General features: G+C 42.4%; 1 protein-coding gene across 1 annotated transcript; it reads right to left on the bottom strand.

Moving 5' to 3' along the window:
- Window positions 1-3,943: 3,943 nt before the first annotated feature.
- SAMD13 (sterile alpha motif domain containing 13) lies at window positions 3,944-9,139 on the bottom strand (the record flags this gene model as incomplete). The annotated part of the gene is made up of 3 exons (XM_084290969.1): window positions 3,944-4,087; window positions 6,069-6,180; window positions 9,087-9,139. 3 exons carry the CDS (start codon window positions 9,137-9,139, stop codon window positions 3,944-3,946), a joined length of 309 nt encoding a protein of 102 aa, XP_084147095.1.
- Window positions 9,140-21,481: the final 12,342 nt, after the last annotated feature.

Below are 21,481 nucleotides of genomic sequence, written 5' to 3'. Positions count from 1 at the left end.
TTCAAATTTTCAATAATTATAAAATATTGGCATAAGAAAATGAGAAATAAGGTTGTAGTTTCCCTTAATTCACATAAAGTAGGACCCTCTGCTTTTCAAATAACTGTGATTGTTTGCTTTAATAACACAGTATATGGAGATAGAGCATTACAGGTAACAGACCAATTAAATGCTGATTTTTGAAAAGAGAAGCTGGTAAGGGGCGTGGTAGAAAGTGAATACACTGAAAAAGCAGGAAAGGGAGAGAAGAGGTCATTCAGCAAGTAACTGCTGACAGCAAGGGCCTAAGGTGACATTTTGCCTGGGCCATTCATAGCAGGAGTGACGCATGGGTAGCTACTCCCTTCGCTACAGCTGCTGAGCCTTGTCCTGTAATTGTAAGAAAAGAGAATTCGTACTAACTGATAAAGACAAAGCAGAACACATTAGAACAAACTGTTTTAAAGGGAACAATTGAACACAAAGATAGGAGAGATCAGCAGGCAGAACTGTTTTCTCTGGACTGAGAAAGTGACCCGGGCGGACGGGCCCATGCACAGCCTTTATGCTTTGCTGGCAGTTGTCTTACACACGGTGTGTGGTACTTTGTGCGGTCCCTGGGTGCAAAGAGAACGACCTATGCACTGTGCACGTACAGCTTCAGAAAAGAAAATGGTCAAGAGGCAGGACAGTAAACAGGAGGACCTCAGCTGCAGCACGTCTCTGTTCCTCTGCTGGCTGGCAGTAGGGTAAGGGAGCTGACTGCTGCTTTACTCCTTTGAGCTGCCTCTACCAGAGGGAGGACATATTCTAAATTGCTCAGTGTGAAAGCAAGGAGACCTGCAGCATTGAGACCACTATCACTCTCACATCCAGTATCAGCTGAGCAGACAGACACCTAGCAGCTTAACCACCACCCAAAGCACAGCATTGACTTTTAAACTGGACTTCTGCACAGCTCTGCCACTATTAGAACTGCAGTATTGACAGGGTATCCAGCAATGCCCATCAGCTGCTTCCCCATTTCAACAGCAGCTGTGTTTTCGGCAAGAGGAATGGTAGCTAAAAATAATCTGGCTTTGACTTCTTCTTTCAGACCTTCCATTCTCTTTTTAAAAGCTTTTTTCTCTCCCAGAAACAGCAAGGAGAACGTAACAAAAAAAAACAGGACAGTCACCTGCACAAAGGGAATGGCAGCATTGGAAAGCTCAGAGAACAGTAGGAAACTATAATAAAGATCAGGGACAGTAATAAATAAATAAATAAATAAATAAATAAATAAATAAATAAATAAATAAAGTACAATTCCAAGTAACATCCTCCAAATTGCCTTTCATGCCTGAAGTGAGCTTTCTGTTATGCCTCTACTTGTATGAACAAGTTAGCAGTGCTGATCAAAAGAGAAGTACAATCTGGATGTTTTTGAATCTAATTCATTTGCACAGTAAAATGCATTAAAAGGAAAGCGGAGTACTCAGTAATCACTGAATGAGCCCTCCCAGCTGTACAGTGAAGATTTTTACTTCCTAATGGAATAAACATCTTTTACTTTCAATTCTACATCATCCACAGATCTCCAAAATGAGTCAATCACACCCAAAAAAAATGCAAATGTAGAAAAAGAGAATATTCAGTTCATCTTTCAGTAACATAGCATTATGTATTTCTCCAACAATAATTCCACAAATAAAGGGCTGGTAGGGATCTTCAGACTGCTAGAGGCAGCTGCTTCTCATAATCCTTTTCATAAACTCATCTAATTCTTCATTAAAATATTGAGGAGTTTCACGTATAATTTTTCAGTTGCAGCCTCTAACCAGCCTGATACAGACTGTACCTGAAAACGCCCAAGGGCAGGGATGATTCTCTCTATTTGAAAAAAGATCCCTACTCTCAGTAGGTATTCCTCGATGCTACCAAATCATAAACAATTAAGTTGCAAGCAAAATTCAGGCTGCAACTTACAAACCTATTGCTAAAACAGACCGATACCTACAGTACACAGCACAGTACAAGGGAAACAAAGAGAAACAGTTAATGCACCCCAATATCCTATCATGCATCTAAAATTCTAAATACATATTTTGTACAGTGTAAAGGTTAGAAACTATACAAGAAAGCATGCTGCTGTATGGTGTAGGTATCACATCGCATACCGTGAGCTTTACCTGTAGTGCAGATATACATGTGGTGTTAACCCCTCTCAAACCTCAATACCAGAAATCACAAGCAGCTCCCTTACCACTGCAGCATCCACAGCCACCTTGCACTTGGCCAAATCAGAAGCGAAGGCAGGTCCACCACTAGGCAGGAGCTTCTCCTGTCCCCACTGGGCTGAAATCACCACACTCTTACTACTTTCTCCCTTCTGAGCTGCATCCGCTCACCATTGCCTCCCACACCATTTCCACTTAAACCACGCTCTCCTGGTAATTTACTCCTTCCCAAGTTCTTTTGCTCAGCCATACTGATGTAACCTCATGGCCCATTTTAGGGGTCAACACAAAGCTCTCTGGGCCAGGGAAGATGTGGAGCCTGGACAGTGCTTAGCACCATCTGTGGGTTATCTTCCAGGCACTGCAGGGTGATTCACCCTGCTATACCAGTGCCAAGTGTTGCACCTCTGCACCACTGACAGCTCTAAACAAGGGGAACAAAAGCTCAGATGTTACTGGTGAACATGACCACTGCTTCAAATTCTCTCCTTCAGCAGTATGCAACATGGGACAAAAAAAAAGCAAAAATAATGAAATCTTTAAGTATCTTAGTAGGTGGTGTTAAAAATAATCAGAAGACCATTGAATATTAAGTAGTTTTTTTGTATCGTTTTAATGGGGGAATGGAAAAAGACAAGTACTCCAGTATACCACAACAAAGAAACAAGAAAGTAAAACAAAAAATCTGTAAAGTAAACTGAATCCAAACATAAGCAATGCTTTATTGGGATATAGCAAGCAACCTATCAAATAGGGAACTGGTACAAACAGTTTGAACAAGATTCTCTTTTAACAGAGATGTATGGTGACAAGACAGCTTCTTTCAGTTTTTAAAACAAGTATTCAAACCGTTAAGTAAAGCATTAAAAGAAAATCATCAACCATTACAACACCAATGACAGACAATATTAAAAATGTGCAGAATTTCACTTTTTTTTTTTTTTTTTTTACAAACTTCTGCATAATGTTAGAAAACAAATTATCATAAATTAAAAAAAAATAAAAAGATTTTTTTTTTGTTTGCAAAGCAACACAAACTTTTAAAAATCAACTATACTTTACATAGAACTACTATTAAAAACAAGTGAAAACAAGCTGAAAATTTAAAGGAGAGCAAAAAAATACACAACCCAGTTTCACTTGTCAGCAACGCCTTCTGCTATCGAAGGGGTTATGTTAGTTTTATGTACAGCTTTGAACATTGCAGCATACCACAAATAAACCTTAATAAGGTCAAAATAGGACCCTCTGCAAAAAAGGGTGAGTTGGCAAGTGTCAGTCCCATCCCAGAATTACAAGTAGCAATAATTTTAGTAGGTCTTTAATGTAAATCAAAACCTACTTCTATTGGTTTATCTCTCCCAAAGATGCATGTAAACTTTATTTATATATATATATATATATCTTTTTTTTTTTTTTTGGTATTTTAATTCATGAAATCAAGTACACGTCTGGCTCAAAAACGAGAATGACATGCCTCCCTTTTGTTCTGGATATAGCGATATAGCTATCTCAACATGCTCACTGACAAATCCTAAAAGTCAAAATCATGTACTATGTAAAAAATACACACCACCTCTCTCAGTTCAGACTCAGTATATAGTATATTGCCAACTCTATCCAATAGGATATATATCTTAATTTGGTTTAAATTCTTTATATATTCTCTCTTTACAAAGTTCCATCACATGAAACCAAATTGCTTATATACTGCTTGAGGCACAACATGACCCCAATTAGACAATTTGCTATAAAGAGTTGTTCTTTAGATGTTGTGTCTGTAGAGGTTTTACGTGATATTCATAGATTTTCAGCGCAGGCCCCAGTTTTAATGAAAGTCCAGTCAGTACATCATTTCTTGTCATCAACAGTAATGATTTGCCATCAATTTCCTGAAAGAAGAATTAAAGAATTGATAAAGATGATATACAAATCAAACAGTTGAGAACAATCATGTAACAAATGGAAGACTATTACAGAGAATCAATGACAAAACAAATAATAGCCTTTAATTTCCCGAAACAACGTTTATAGCTGCTAAATTCTGCTGTCTGGTTTTTCAAGTGCTCACCTGTGCTGACTGAAGCATAAATGCTAGTTAGTTAAGCACAACATCCAAATCAACCTCATTTCAAAATTCCCTCCTTGTACATCTGTTTAAAATTAATAGGTACATGTACAGCTTGCCTAATTAACAGCCATTAAGGGAAGGGTACACTTATGGAGAAGGCAGTGAAACGCATTTCAGAATTATCACTGACAGCAACGTGCAAGTTTGGACTAGTCAGTATCTGCTAATAACTTCAGGTGCCAGCTTTAAAGGGCCAACTTCTCATGTGGGGGAAAAGGATTCCTGCAAACAAAAATTTGAAAAGGGTCTAACTGCAGAGATCAACACTCTGAGCGAACTTTTGTGGATTTTTTCTTCCACCTCAAAACCTTGTCTTATGTTTGCAAGTTAACTGTAAAACATTTTTTCATGAGTCAAAAAGCAAAAGAAAGAATTCACACATCACAACTCCCATCTTCATTTCAGACAAAGGACCATCCTTTTACTTGCACAGTCCTACAGCTCAACCACAGTGCACTACCCAGGAGACATGACCTACACCTACAGAGCTGTGACTGGTGTCTCACAGCACTGCCAGACCTTGCAGGGTCTTCATAGCCCAAAGAAATCTTCAACCTTATGGCGTATACCTGCACTGGAATTCACTTCGTTGCTGTCTTTTCTACTGTCAATTAAAAATAATAATAGATTTTAAGTTTGGTATCAACAGCCAACAACAAGTTCAGATGCCTGCATACACTGTTGTCCATGATTATATATTGCCAAAATTGTGCATTTTTGTAAGTAATATATACTATACATTAATTTATCCCACTGCAGTATCTTCCTTACAAATATTAAATGTTGTATTCAGAATGCCACAAATCACAGCCTTGGTTACAACTGAACATGAAAAAAAGGGAAGATATATTAGAGTTCAACAGCAATTTGTCCATTGATCTCTCTCATGATTTGACAGATTTTAAAAATACTAAATACAAGAAAAAAGCACAACATAGTCAAACGTCAGCTGAAAGTGAAATCTCACTGAGAGATATCAACTGCTAATCCCTCCCAAGGCGCACAGTGTGACAGCATTTCTAGAAAATAAGGATTACAGTAACTTTTTACCAAATTATAGCAGGTGCCTCCTTCCAATTACTGCTGAAAATGTTAATGGTTAAAAACAGTTTCTATTTTCTCATTTCCATTTGTCACAATTCTTTTTTTGTGGGAATTCTGACACCACTGAGTGTAAGTTGCCTTTTCGACTGCTGGTCAATGGCGCTACTTCGTAAGAACAGTCTTGGAGGGATGCAAATGAAGTAAATCCAGCACCCGGAGTAGGACAAACTCCAGGAACAGACAGCATTTACTTCCCTTCCCTTCTTCTTCCACAAGGTTCCCTGTGGATTCAATAAACGCTAGATCTAGATAATCTAAGGCTTTCACTGAATAGAAAACTGATTCTCTATGCTTACCTGGGTATGTGTGAATATATATTCAAGTATATTACATCTCTGTGTTTATTGCAAGCTTTACTTCTTCCACCTCTTTTTGGTTTTCCCATTAAAACTGCTTCCATAGATTTGTCGTCACCATTCTGTTTTTTTTTTTTGGCATCAGGTAAGACTTTGTATGCTTTGGAGAACTGTATAAATTTCTTCTCTGCTACTCCTCTATATTCTGCATTTTTTTTGTGATGCAACGTCAATGCCAGCTTTCGGTATGCCTTTCTAGTGCTGTCTAGAGAGGCATCTCTCTGCATGTCAAGAGCTAACAGCAAATCTCCACTGTGGCAGGGTGTTTCCTAGCAGATTTACCTGTTCTTGGAAAGCACTGGCTTGTTCTTCAAATCCAGCTGTTCTAAAATAATTCACAACATCAATAACAGCCCAGTCAGCAGGATCCAGAGGTCTTCCATTTTCTACTGAACTGCAAAGCACAAATCCAGACAAGTAATCACTAAATATCTATAGTATCTGCTGCTTCTTTACAGACAACCCATGTACATTCCCTTCTTCTCTGTAACTCCAGGAAAAGTACCTTTCAACACACCTCCCACCACTCCGATACAGAACAGGCACTCCTGTTCTGTTCCTCTGTACCTGTTCTGTACCTCTCTCGCTTCAGAAAAGAAGAAAGTACATGAACATTCACATCCGCCAAAGGTAGTCAGCCAGGATCTTTTCCTGTTGAGTGTGCCGCCTTTGCAGCTGGAGAACAAAGACTACCATGTCCGAACTACATAGTCTTTCAAGACTGCAGGCTGTTCTCAACTACCAAATATTTATAAAGAATTGCAGTTTGCAGATTACTCTTTTCCAAGATGAGATTATGCTTTCTTGTAACATAGATAAAAACTACTGGAAACCATCTTTACCTTGTAAAACAAGAATGAGAGGTACCAGCAATTGCTCAATATAGAATATCCTCTAAAGTTTGGTTTTGATTCAACTTTGGACAAATCTAGGGACATTCTAAATAACTATGAATCACACTGTATGCTGCAGTTGGCCTTTTAAAAGCAGTTTATTTCACTTATCACATAGAATATACACATATTTCAGAGCAAGGAGCAGAAGGCCAGAGTTTCTTACTCTTGCTCATCACATAATGACTTACTTCATGAATTGCTCTGCTGATTGGGAATAGAGAAAAGCAACCCTCAGCAAAATTTAAAATGAGACTATCTGGCCAGCTTATCAAAACAACACTTTTTTTTTTCCTTTTTTTTTTTTCCAGCCCAAATGTACTGGTTTTCATAAAGCTCTTCTTTTACTGCTAGGGAACATACAGCTTGGTCCAGCCCCATCCCAGGCCCAACTGCAATGGCTTCAAGGGCACCACGTTCATCGTTAACTAATCTCAGGAAATAATTGCAAGTTCCTCCCTCAAGGAGTAGCATGGCATGTGGCAGACTGTTGGAGACTGGCTGGATTTTAGCCCATCTACCCGCACAGATGCTCATTTGCCTTCTAGACAGCCTCCTCCTCGGCCTGCCGTTGTGCATGGCTGGATTCTTTAGATAAGAAAGGGGAATATATAACAGCCATGGCTCAGCCATACACCAGCTTATGCCAGGCATCCTGGATGCTGTAAAACCTTAAGAGGGCTTGCATTTTAGGCTTCATAACCAGATACCAATTGTATGAACAATGAATAAAGATTTAGCTTGTCTGCTTTTCACCACTGTCCCTGTGGCTTTATTGCCATCATGTGGCAGAAGCAGCAAGGCCTGAAAGGACATAGCTGTGAACAGATTTTATCCAATCTATTTATAACGACTTCAGGAAAGTGCCAAATACCTCCTTTGTAGATATGCACATGCTACTATATGCTTTCATTTAGAAGCCACAGCTTCTGATCAGTTTAATTACAATCACCATCAGTTTAAAAAAACAAAACAAAACAAAACAAAACAACAACAACAACAACAAAAACACTACTGCAATTAGTGGTTGAACATTTATCACGCAAGCCTTGGGGGAAAACGATTAAATGTAAACGGTCTTTGCTTTGCTGCCCTTCTCCTGCCTGCCACGGAGTCCTGGTTGTAGAAGAAAAACAGGTAACTGGAGGTGGCTTCTGAGGGACACACACAGTATAACCTACACATAGTCACTAAGTAGGGAAGTGCATTTTGTATTGGTGTGGTGTAGCCAATGTCTCAAATGAAGAGGAAGGATACCCATATTAATGGCCACCAACAGATCTTTTGATGCTGTGTCATAATGACGTGTTTCAACAGCATTCTTAAGTGACCATTATTATTGCTATTGCTTATATTATTTAGTGCCAGGGAACGTAAGCATTGGCATGTTTTTGTTGAAGGCTTGTAGCAAAGAGATACGAAGGAAAAGAACAAGGTGCAGCTTTGTAAAGTGTTGCAATCTGAAAGGACAGATGATGAACTCTATCCAGTTCCTTTCTTTGTGTTATATATCACCACAGCATCTGTAAGCCTAACACAGCCCAGCCAATTTTTCCGCACAGAAATGCACTTTTCAGGTCATAACTTAAATTAGGACTAATAATTCTAACTGAAAAACTGCTGACCTTTAGGAATATGGAAATGCCTCTAGAACAGATCCTATCCCTTAGTTTGCAGTCCACCACACTGAATAAAATTGTAGAGCTGTGCCCACCATGTCTCTGTCTTATTTGCACCCTAGGTCTGTAGTAGTAACATAGCAGTTTAGGGCTTCTTCGGCAAACAGTTCAAAATATCTATTTTCAGAACCGAAACCAAAGACACGTGCTGTTGCTACTACTTCTCAGCTCAGGGTGGCTGGGTAGTCAGCAGAGTAATATGCATGCCTCTTTCAAAGAGAGGAGACATATTCCACATGGGACACTTTTCCCCATCAGGCATTGGTTCTGAAAAAGCCACTAGCTGAAAGTACAAAGACTCCCGTGGGCATCGTTTCCTGCTTTGACTTTTGCAAGTCCTTCCTCAGGAGTTTCACTGTTTCAGTCACAATGGGTGGTGAAAAAAGTAAAAACTGACAGATGAGCAAAGGTAGAGTATTGGTTACAGGGCTACTACTTGCTCTGATCTCTGGTTGAAATGAGAAATCAATGGAAAAAGGGACACTCCCAACTTACTAGTTTCTGCATCTCTCCATTGTGGTATGTCCTCCCACATACCACTTTTAATTACATCAATGCCTGAGACTCTTCAATTTCAAAGCAGAAATAAAAGTAATGGAGAATACAGAAGGTTTGAAACAAACAAAGATGGAGATTCCCCACCCTTGCCAACCACATTAAGTCAATGAAAAACTACAATGAAAACTGATGTGCTGTTTACATAAACTGAACACTACGGAATCACTTACTTTTTGACATCCAGAGAGCCATTTTCCTTGTTTTCCATGTCAACGGTTAGCATGGGGAGGAGATTTCTTCAGCAACTATCAACAGGAGGGGAAAAAGCTACATTCAATTATTGGTGGTATGAACAGCGCAACATAACGCTAACAGAAACAAGCAGTATACAGACACAACCATTTCCACCTGAGAGCAAAAGCACTGTCAAAGACTGCTTTCGTCAGAAGCCTGGCAAAGCCAGTAATAGCTAATGAACTAGGAAAAGTTTACCCGTGCTTTTAACACAAATGTTTCCTGCCTGAAAATCAAGGAAGGTAATACCACATTTGATTTTTTTTAAGCTAATAAAATTTTGAGGTACACTATATCTAGAGAGATTGACCTGCGATACGTACATAGCTAGAGCCCGTATGTGCTTACAATGCCTTTGGTCACCCTGCTATGCTGAGCATCCCGAATTGGTGTGCAGTCCTATCCCTAGTGAGGTTTAAGTCCATGTCTTTGTTTTACAAACGGGCAACCTGAGGCACAGATGAGCGTCGTGATTTCTACCCAAGTCACACATAACGCTGGAAAGCCAAGTTACTGACCGAGCCCAAAACTCCTGAGGCCTAATCCCATACCTTATCCGTAAGACCATCCTTCCTGCACTAGCACAGCCTCTTCTGTGGGTACGCTGAACTCTGAAAAGGAAAGGACCGTACAAAGGACACAGGAGACAACCTGGTTTCCCTCCTCGTGTCGTGCCAGAGCGCTTTCACTGCACAGCGTTTTCCACCGCTCCAAGGAACAGGCAGAAACGACCCCAGCCCTTCCTTTCTGCTCTCAGGGAAGACATTCCTATTGCTGAGAGCACCACGAACTAACCAAGGGCTCAGGACGCTCCTGCTGTCGCGCTAATGGACGCCGGCGAAATGTCACAGCGCTCGGGGAAGTACCCAACAGGGAAACCATGCTCTTCAGCCACAACTTTACAAACACAGCCGATAGTAATTAACACCGCTCGACAAAAAAAAAAAGAAAAAAAAAAGAAAAGAAAAGAAAAGAAAAGAAAAAAAAAAAAAAGAAAATAAAGGACCCTTTATTACACAGGCACCGGCGCAAAAAGCACCGAGGAGGGAGGCAGCGACGAACTGATGGCGGGGGCTCTCCCGTGCCGCTGCCCGAGGAGCTCGCCCGGTTCACCCGAGGTGACCGCGGGCTGACAGCCGCGGCCCCACCGCCCACGGCTGCCCCCGCCCGGCCGGGGCTCCCCGCCCGCTCCCGGACCGCGGGGGGCTCCCGGCGCTGCCCCGCTGCCGGCGGGGAGGGCTCCGCGCACCATTTTGGGAGCATCTCCGAGCCCTCTCCCGCCGGCGTCGTCGGGGATCCCGGCCGGGGGAAGCGAAGACGGAGACACCTACCTAGGAGCCACTAAACCAAAGCATCGCTACGCGCTGCTCCGGCCCGGCGGAGCATCCCCCCCCCCCACCCCGCCGCCCCCGGCCGCCCCCCCGCCGGCAGCGGGGCGCTGGGAGGCGGCTCCGGGTGACACCGGGCGGCGGCCCCGCCTGGCTCCCGGCCCGCCTCACGCCGCCGCCACACGCGGCCCGCAGCGGCCGCCGCCCGCGACATGGCGGCCGCGTTAAAGGCGCCGCGCCTACCCGCGGGCAGGAGAAGGGCTTCAAATTCCTGTCAGAAAGGAGTTCGGCGGCCTGCGGGGGGGGAGACACGGAGGGTGCCAGGCTTCCTCTGGAAGCGGAGCGTCGCGGGGTCGGGGTGGGGAGAAAGAGGTGACAAAGGACAGCGCGGCCCGGCCACCGCAGCCGTAGCACGGCGGGGACCCCGGGCAGAGAGGAGGTGCAGACAAGGATGCCCGAAGAAGGGCCGCGGCTCTCCCCTGTAGGCACCGCACTTCGCGGGGACACTCACGGATTCCCAGGGGAGCCGTTGTACGGCGAGGTGTAACTCCAAGTGCCTACAAATGGCGAAGGCTGGACTACCGAGTATAAAATTTCACCCAGAGATTAAAAAATTTTTGGCAAATTTCTCCAGCAATTTTTTTTTTTTTTTCTTCCCTGTAATATACTCATTTTTTATTTATTCTCCCAAATTTCCCTTGATTCGGGTATGCACCTTCTAATTGTATACAAGTGTTGCACGGATGACATGCTACCAGTGCTTGGGAAATCCAGTGAGCAATACTAAGTGACGCACCACCTCACCTGCCTTGCCCTTACGGTAGCTTCGCAGAGCAGTGCCCCAGCCACAGCTCAGATGCAATGACCATTAACCAGTGACCATCCTTAACAGTCAGGTTCTGGACAGATCTGTAGGATGTTTCACTTGCAGAATTTCCTTTCAAATCAAACCACTCCCAGTCACACCCTTGTTTGCTTGGAGGAAAGGGGGACATGACAAAGTACCCGGGAGTTCGTGCAGAACAGACAGGTGACTTCAGCCTGCTCCTGCAGAGTCGGTGTGGGCTCCGTGACACAGCTGATACCATTGCACTGACAGCCTGCTGGCTGTCCAAATGCAGGGCTGTCCCAGGCACTGCATGCCTGTCTCACCCCCAGAAGCAGTCAAGTGCATCCTGGCTGCAATCTGTGCCATCAAACTGTTAACAGGACACAGCTACAAGTACAAAAAATCACAGTGGTAGTTTAGCACAAAGGACTGTAGACATGACCCCCCTGTGCATTTCATTTTGCCTTAACTTATATGCTGCCAAATTGATAACCGAAATACACAAAAGCTATGCAAATAAAGTGATGAATATTGATAGGTGCGTTGAAAACTAGTAACTGTGTGAGTCTTCACTGCTTTGGACTTTAAATAAATGCAGATAAACAAGTTATATAAAGTATTAAACATACTGCACCCTAAAGAAAATGCTCTTTACTTCACATCCCAGTGCATACGGTAAAATCTGGCATATTTGTCTTGGACAAGTCACACATGGCAACTCTTTTTTGTTTCTTGAGAAATAAGCATTCTAAATGAGGCCATAATGAGTTTTCTACATCAGCTGATTTCTAACTTTGGTAACGAACTGACATTTGAGGATACAAATATAAACCATTCCTTTTACTCACACTCTCCCATTCCTTCCATCATGTTCTTCAATTAATCCTTAGAGTATTTGACGTGAGGCTCACAGCGTATATGTTCCATCTAAAAGACCTTGAACAGCAGAGAGAGGAATTTTAAGAAAACAGGCTGTGGAAAAAATTCAATGTGGAACAAGATCTGTGGCTTGCATTTTCATTCATTGGAGTAATGTGATTTAATTAAAGCAAGATTATATCTAGAGGGAGACCATGCAGGAAACTGAATTAGGGGTTTTGTCTGACTACCTGCATCTAACTTCTGGCAAAAGCTATTTCCAGGCCATGTGAGAACAAAGTGAGACCAGAGCTTGCTGATCGGGGCCAAGGGGTCAGCCCTGCGTGGCTCTCAGTCTCTGCCATTTCATACATTCAAGTAGGTGTGGATTATTGGAAACTGCTTGATCCTGTCTCCTGGGTATTGGAAAATGCCAGTTTTCTGCTGAAAAGCTTTTTATTTTTTTTTTTTTTTTGATGTCCCTGGCAGTGATAGCAGGACATGCAGACAAATACATCACATGGCTGGCATGAGAAAGTGCCATGGACACCAAATTCCAGCTCACCCAGAGCAAAACAAAGCCCTTTAGACCCTTATTCATCCTTTTTTAAAAATGGGGCTAAATGTGTTCATTGGGAAAGTTAAAAACAATGAAGGACTTTTGTGCTTTCAGGCAGAGGGAAGCCAAGAGCGCCCCCCTACATAAACTAGCCCTACACAACGCAGAGTGGGCGATATGCCCGTGTACAACACATCTCTCTCTGTCAGCAAGGAACACAAAGCTTGGAGATGCCCTGTGAGATCCCTCATGGAGCAGTGGGGGCCTGGCACCCCCTGCGGCAGTGGGGATGTGGCTGTGGCCTAGTGCCAGAGGGGAAGCAGGCTGGCCCAACCTTACCGCCCACTGGCAGCTGGGGGGGCTACCGGGAGCTGAAGTCCTGCTACCACTGCAAGGGCAGACAGACGTGTTGGGCCTGGTCCTGCCACTGGCACCTGCTGTCCAGAACCTGCGATATGGCTTCTGGCAGAGCCTCTGGCACCGGAGACATTGCCGAGGAGCCGGGATGTGGGGAGAGCTGTTGTTTCTAAGTGATTCCTGTCATAGGTGTGGAAGTGGCAGGGGTTTACACTGGCTGCTTACCACCCAAACTAGTTTACAGTTATTTCTAGCCTCTTAATAACAGCAGTCTAAAAATAGTCTAGAAATCCCCTTTGCATCGTTTCCTTCTGAGCAAAGTAGGACTTGGAAGGGACCTTCCAGGCTATGTAGGCTGATCTGCCCCAAGAGCAAGCCCCCATGCAGCCACCTCCACACTTAGCCTTCTCCAGTCAGAAAACCTGAGCCATGGTCTCCCCCCACCAGTGGTTAGGAAATTTTAATTTACTGTCTGGGTGACCAACCCCTTTAACACACCCCATGATAAGCTTTCCATTTTCTGAGCTCATTCCCCTTTCCTCCTTGAGTACATTCACCTTGCATGAGCAGACATTTGGAGCTGCACTCATGGGTGCAGTAGTATCTCAAAAGTACCTTCCACTTTCCTGTCTACTCTGAATAGTCCTGCATCCATGCTACACTTAGAACAGTCTTTTATTACATACACATCACACCCATATGGCACTCATGCTCCTGGTCATCCTGTAACTGGAAGTACCTCAGGGTTCTTTCCACAGTCACTGGTATCTGTTGTGCACCCAGAAAGAAAAGTCCTTGTTACTGGCCCTGGCTTTGTCTTTCCAACACTTTGTTCCTAGAAAACTCTTTCCTCAGGTAAAGATGGGGTCTTTTCCACTCCAATCTATTCTGACTTGCTTGCATGGAGTTTTGCCACTCACCTTGATGCTCAGCATCAACTGCTGAGTACCCATCCTCCTGCTCTCCCCTCACTCCTTGGGCATTTTGTGGAGGCACAAGGAACAGTTCCCAGCAAGGTTCCCCAATCCACCCACCAAGTCCAGCAGTGAAGCTTCTCTCTTCAATTCATGTACCGGCTGGGAAGGTCATCCAAGAGCCTTGCCATGTCTTCCTCACGGCCCCCTTCTGAACCACGCAGGGTTCTCTGCATGGCCAAGCATTTCCATGTTGCTCTGAAGTCCTGCGTAAAGCCTAGACAAAAGGCCAAAGTTAGAACTAGTGACAAGCAGGTGTGGGAAGGCAGGCAGAAAACCTGTAGCAAGAATATGCCAGAGTGTCTCGTACCATACCAATCTGGCACTCATTCCTAACGTACTTAAGCTGAAGTGCATGTTTAAGTACTAGGTCAGAGCACAGGAGCCACTCAGCCTTGGTTTATGATCCATGCGGTTACCTGGTTACCTCTTGCAAGGTAAAAACCAGGGTCCATAGATGTGCAAAATCTTTTACAATAGCTCTGGGTTTCAGGATCAGCACACGGGTTAGGGAGCCTTGCAGGTACATAATGCTGAATCAGCAACACAGCTCCCTTGCGGCACATCTGTGGGGGAGGATGGCAAAGACCCTCTGTTTTGTCCTTTTGGAGAATCCCTTAAATTTTTTTGATTGTATTTTATTGATTATATAGTGGGGATTTCAATGAAAACAAAGCTGAGCAAGAGTGACTAAGAACGTCCTTTTTACAGCTTCTTAAAATAAGATAAATGTTTACCATAGGTAGGGGAAGGTTTAATTAGAGCGTTTACATGATAAATTACATACTCTGCTTTTCCTGTTTTACACTGGATTTGTAACTGTAGTAAATTGGAGCATTTTCAGAGATGGACAAAGAGTAACAGCTCTTGGATGCTTTCTAATAAAAGGCCTTGTGCTTGCACTGCCTTCACCTTGAGGGTTTTACAACTGACTTCTCTTTTGGAAACTGTGTTCCCTCTGCCTGTTCTGTGTGATGCAGTGTTAGTAGAAAGCTCACTCCTTCATTGAGTTACAGCATTTTAACTCCATCAGTACAGTTTATGAACACATTCTGCAAATACCCAGTGTTATTATGCTAGGATCATTTTTACACAATAAATATTGTTCAATCTTTTCCCTAAGCATGTGAATCTCCAGTAAGATGACTGGAATTGTATCCTCCTCAGATGAGGCTAAAAAAGAAAGGTCACTGCAATGCAAGGCCAGGGGGTACCATTCTGCTTTTTTTTTTTTTTTTTTTTCCTGTGGTGTGCAAGATTGAATTGCTCAAGCAAATCTTCCTGCATGTGAATTATATCCACTTCACTTAGAATTTCCTGCCCTACTTGTTTTGTTGTGCTCCTTCTTATCCTGGTGATTACCCTATATTTAACAAAGCTACTGTCTGGACATAAATACTTGTTAATTAAGCACATACTTTATATCAATAAATCAGCGTATAAAACAAGTCATCCTGCCAGTGCTAACAGTAGCAACTGCCACATAATTGCATAGCTAGTGATAGTGTAGCAAGCAGCTTTTTAAGAGTATTCATATGAAGCACCAATATTGTAAAGCAATCTAGTTTAATAAGAATATTTTATACAAGGATGGCTCAGATATTATCTCCATGAAATAGAAGTTAAATCTATGGGAAATCTGAGTGGTAGCAGTTGGGTTCTATGAAATGAGGCAAATCAAAAACCACAACATGCTCATGCACAGAAGAATGGAAAAAATCAGTTACAGGCAGAAAATGTCAATAAAACAGTCAGAAATCTCAACTATATTTTAAACGCTACATTAGGAAATCAGCACTAGTGGTTTTTTTTTGTTTGTTTTTTTCTCTTCCCACTTTGCTGGGAAGCTTTGTTGCCCCAGGAGCAAGAAAGCCATCTATCACTGGAAAACCATCAAAAGCCTAATTCTGATGTCTTACAGTCCCACTGACCCACTTGGGGATGAGTGGTGACAGGGCAATTTGTATGTCCTTCTGCTGCAGAGGAGGCAGAAACCCAACTGCTGCCAGATGGCTTTCCCCTGCAGTGGTCTCAGTCAGCTCTGTGTATTTCTGTTGCTTCTCCAGACAATATTTACGGGAGTAAAGGCTGTCATCATCTTCATAACAAGTCCTGGCTGTTAAGTCTACTTCAGATACACAGCCAGTCTACTGTATGAGCTCTCACTTGCCTGGACGCTATACATCTGAACTGGGCCCAGTATAAAAACATTGAAGCTGTTGTACCTACAAATCCATGTAGCTCTCACAGGACACTTATTTAAGAGACAGAAGAGACCCCTGACAACAACCCACCTAGACTGAGGGAACATCCATCACAGATACTTCGTTGACAAGCTGGAAAATATATCCTTAAAAACAACAACAACAACAACAAAACAACTAAATACCTCCTCCATTTCTAAAAATCCTAACTTCATTATTTTTGCAGCAGGTAAGACTAACATCTAGGTCCTTCAGTAGCCACCTGACAGCAGCAATCAAAACGTTCCAATGCAGCTGTGCTGAGCCTGCCTCTGTTTTCAACACAGGGCCTTTAAGAGCCTTCTCCATACCTGCCCATTAAGGTTTTTGCTCAATCGTACACAGGCTTTCTGAGGTGTCATAGATTTTCCCTTAAAAGCACTGTTGTAGCTTTCATATATCACCTTCCCATCAAGAGGTTTTCTTAGAAACCCAAATCAGTAAGATTCAGGACCAGGTATACACTTGAAGAAAAGAAGAGCAGATGCTTAAGTCACAAACACAGAAGTCCATCTGAACCACTCCATTACTTTATGGTTAGCTTCTAAAGAAATGCTCTGAGCATACACAGAACCCCAACCTAACACTTGGATTGGGGCAAGCTCCTGAAAGGTGTCCATCTTTGCTAACCATAGTCATTCTGGGGAATGACCATATTTCAGAGATATTTGGGTTGATTATTCAGTGAACTTTTAGGGTGGTGAAGTTTTTGCACCAGATAGGTAGCAAAGTAGTATGCAGGCAGAAACAGCCAGAAGCAGACAGTCCTAGCCTGCTTCAGAAACATCCAGATTTCCAAGATTTGTAAAGCACGCATGTCCTGGTAAGCACTGGCATCATCTTAACAAAATTGCAGTTCTGATGTAACTGCCAGCACTGACACCAGGTGTGGAAGACCAGAGTACTGCATTTATTCCACTGATCAGCCAGAGGGGATGCTGCTCCTCAGCCTGAATGCACCCAGAGAAGGATGTTTTCTGTAGTCCTCAGGCACTGCTGCCAGTGGTAGTCCGTGGGTTCTCTACCCTCTCTCACCTGGCTCTGTAGGCACTGAACTATGAGGAGAGCAAAAGAAACCATGACAACCCTACACTTTGTGTGTAAATAGAATTATCAAAAGGTGGATGTACCACTGACTGCAAGAAAGGAACCACAGTTACAGCAGGGTGCTCCAGCTGCACAGTAGATGACCCTGTTTCCCCTCCCTACCCTCCTTTGATATAAAACAAAACCAAAAAAACAAGTCACGTGTGAACATGAGCAGACGTGACATTCAAAAGTCATGCGTTAAGGTTACAGCAGTGAAGCTGACCTTTTAAATACATACATCTGATGAGCTATAAATTGTTTGATGTGGCTCTGACCAGAGACGCTCTCAAGAACTTGTTTGCTGTAACTTTTGTTTCTCTCCAGCAGCTCTGGTGCTCACATCATTCAGAAAAAGTACTGAACTTTTTTTTTTTCCTGTAAGTATTATCACTATAATTAGTAGTAAAGATAACACAGAGATACATATAAACTTGATCAGCGCCCAACTCTCTAAAAATATATATATATATATATATATATATATATATATATATCCTCTCTACTATTAATACTGAAATGAACTAGTTTAGAAGCACTGTTCAATTAATTTCTGTGAAAAGTCCTTGGTTAAAAGCAGAGGACTTCTGAAATTTCAAGCGCACATAATACTGAAATGGGATTGTATGCTACTAAAATAGAAAAAAAAAATCTGGCCCCAATTAAAATAGAACTTATCAGTCAAGGATTTTTAGGAAAATTTTTGTACAACTAGTACAATTACACATAAAAGGAAAAAATGCTTTTGTTCAAATTAGTGTCAAAACCTTCTTTTTGTTACTGATATAAAAACTAGTAAAAATATGACAAGTATTATTTATTAATTCATAAGAGATTTAGAGGCAAAAACTACTAATAAATAAGCAAGAAATACTCATGGTTGGTATTGCATATATTATCTTGCTACAGTCCAAAATTCTTACTTGCTACTGCTCTTAGATGAATATTTTGCAAGTCTCTTGTTCCTCCTACATGCTGCAGCTGGCATTTCTTACACATCCTGATCCCTGCCTTACCAGTGTGCCATCTACTGGCAAACGAATGCAAATATAGCATTTTGTTTTGGAGAAGCAATGTTAAGGTGGATTTGTGATTCATTTTAATTTACAGATTTTCATAGTAATCTGGAACATAAAAGAAAGTTCAAGAAAAGTCAGAGTTGAATTCTGTTAATCAACAAGCAGTCACAGAATTAAGACCAGCTCAATAACTTCAGACATCCTTCTAACAGTGACCTAAAACATAGCTTTGGGTTATACAAATTCTGAGTAAAAAAGCATTTGTGCCAGTATTTCAAATAAAGTTTCCTTGCATGACTTTACAAATCAGGCTAACTGCTTTATGAGACATTCAGGAGTTATTTTACCCTAGTATTCTCTGCAATACATGTCTCAGCTGGAGAGATGTCCTGTCCCATCCTGAAACTCCCTTCCATAGTGAATAAGCTATGGGTGGTTTTGGCCATGGGAGGTGAACCTCTGATTCAAGTGTCCTGCTGGAGCCAAGTCCCTGTGTTATGACCTACATCACTTGCAGGAACGTGCAGAGCAGATGCTTCTTTAGAGATCTATATGATAAATCTAGGACCCCTTGGCCTCTAGAAGAAATGCAGCGCCTTGACCAGTCTAAGAGCACATAGTCAGAAAGCCAAATGGACTGGCTTCATTCAAGTGCAGCAAATTACCACACCTTGTGATGCCAGCCATAAATTGATGTTAATTGGTCCAAGGATTTAGCTTATTTTTCTGAAATAATGTAGCCACCAGGATGTATAGATGCACTTACCAGAATAGGAAGGCAAAGACTGGGCTCCAACAGTTCACATGGTGCTGTAAGTCAGAAATGTCTCACATGGGATGGCCATTACGAAGGTTTATTTACCAGCAATCTTCACTGCAATTTCACTGAAGCTGCTCTCCATTGGGCTGAAAGCAAGACACAAAATTTTAGGGTTCTCTCTGTCCCTGTGTAGTGACTGGAAAAGTAAGGAGGAGTTGAACCACAGCCCACTACTAGGATGAATTTTTTTTTGACACATGTCCAAAGCTGGGTTTCATGTAATCACCAGCTGCATTTGAAACTTCAAGTTTAGCTAATCCTGTGAAAACTCATTCTTGAGGGTGTATTTTGTAACACCATACATACTGTTTCTCCCTGAAGTGCTGCCATTATTTTTCCCAAGCAGTTGCCATGAATCTCCACAGGAGAGCGGTGGGCCAGGACGGTCCTGATTGTGTTTGGGTAGTTTCTTTTCAGCTTTCCTCAGATAACATGGAACTGCTGAAAAGGGGCAAGCACAAAGGGCACAAAATTTTCTGGTAAGAACAGAAACAAACCCTCTCAGGCAGTTACCTGCCTCTTTTAATCCTGAAGCGGACTGAGATCTTGCAGACCTATCTTTGCCGTATCTGCTATAGGTAGACATGTAGGGTACCCATCATGGGCCTGCTCACCTGCAGGCACACGAACACAGCTGTTTTCAGCTCCTTCTTGGCAGCATGGCTCTCTCAGGCAGTTGAGGATGTCTGCTGTAGCCTCAGGGCAATGAGAGCTTTGGGAGCCCTGGCACCGAACAACGCCTTGTCTATGAGTAGGCTGGACAACCCAAAGATTCTGGGAGCATCTCGACATACTGACCAGCCTTCCTGCTATAACTGCGTCCGGAGGGGTCTCACCTGTGCTAAGCTGCAGTCTTGCGGAGGTGCAGCAGTCTCTAACACACCAGCCACTTCCTGATTAAAAATACCTGTGATATTACAGTGTTCTCTAGCAAGGCATTAAAAGCTGCAACAAACCTTTCTACAGATTCATCCTGTTCTTTGAACCAGCAAAAAAAGCCTTTATACTGTATGCAAGTTATGTTTATGGCAAGTATACATCAAATATATTGAGGACAGCATAATAGATTTTTGTTTCTTCAGTCACTGGGGTAAAAAGCAAAAAAGCAACATAAATTTAGGTCATGGCCCCATTAAATACAAGTGTATCACTGCTACCCTACTGCCTTCCCCTCCGCTTATTTTTGGCTTCCTGCTTGGCAGAACCAAATGGGCTACCAGGGCTACGTTCATTAGCAATCAGTGTGGCCCAATAGATGTGGAATTACAGAACAAAACAGACCAAAACACATAACATCCATATAAAAAAAAATTTTAAGGGCTTTATTTTGCATTAGCCTTAGTCTAACCTGACCCAAGACCATCTAGTAGCAGCTGAAGCATCTTGGAAGTGCTCCTGAAGCACATCTTGCTGTTTAACTTCACCCAAAAGAAATCCAGTTTGTAAACTCCAGATCATGCCACAGTAACTGGGACTGACTGTGCTGTTTACCTCAGAACCACACTCCTGACGTGAAACAATGTGCTAATGCTAACAAATTATATTATTACATTATATGCACATTATATCACGTAGCCCTTGGACTGGTTCTGCTGCCATGATCTTGTTTCTGGTATAACACAGTCTTTTTACTAATGCAACCTGTTCAGCTCCTCTCTTAATTTTTTCCACCACTAAGCAAGCCTGTCAGACACCTGGCTCTTGACAGACACCGTAGGAGATGGGGAACAAAGACAACTTATTTCCTGGAGACGCACAGTATAATTTTTGTTTTGGGTGGCAGTTGAAAAAGATTGTTTTATAAACTCTGGGCATTTGTGAAATAACTAAAAGTTGATTTCATTGTTACATATTGCACAACTAATTTCTAAGCACTGACAACTTGCTTAACCTCAATTAACACACAGCTAATGGCTAGGTAACACCCGGGATGAGCAAAACAACATAATAAACCTACCTTTAATAGCTTGAGTCCTGACACCTAGATCCCTGCTTTATGCAATACATCAAGTAGAAAGATGAAAGTAAAGATGAAAGAAATTGAAAGTACATCCCAATAAAGCATGAATTTTGTTCAACAGTTACTTACATAGCTATGTATCATCAGTCCTTCTCCCAAGCACCAAGTGATAAGACAAGAGGATGTGGCCATAAGTTGTGTTGGGGGAAATTTAAGTTGGGTATTAGGAAAAACATTCTTCACTGAAAGGGTTGTAAAGTTCTGGAACAGGCTGCTCAGGGAAGTGGTTGTGTCACAG

The sequence above is a fragment of the Netta rufina genome, assembly GCF_964035555.1.
Source record: "Netta rufina genome assembly, chromosome: 8".
Lineage (NCBI taxonomy): Eukaryota > Metazoa > Chordata > Aves > Anseriformes > Anatidae > Netta > Netta rufina.
Note: the sequence above shows the minus strand (reverse complement) of the source record. Positions and strands in the feature narration are given on the sequence as shown.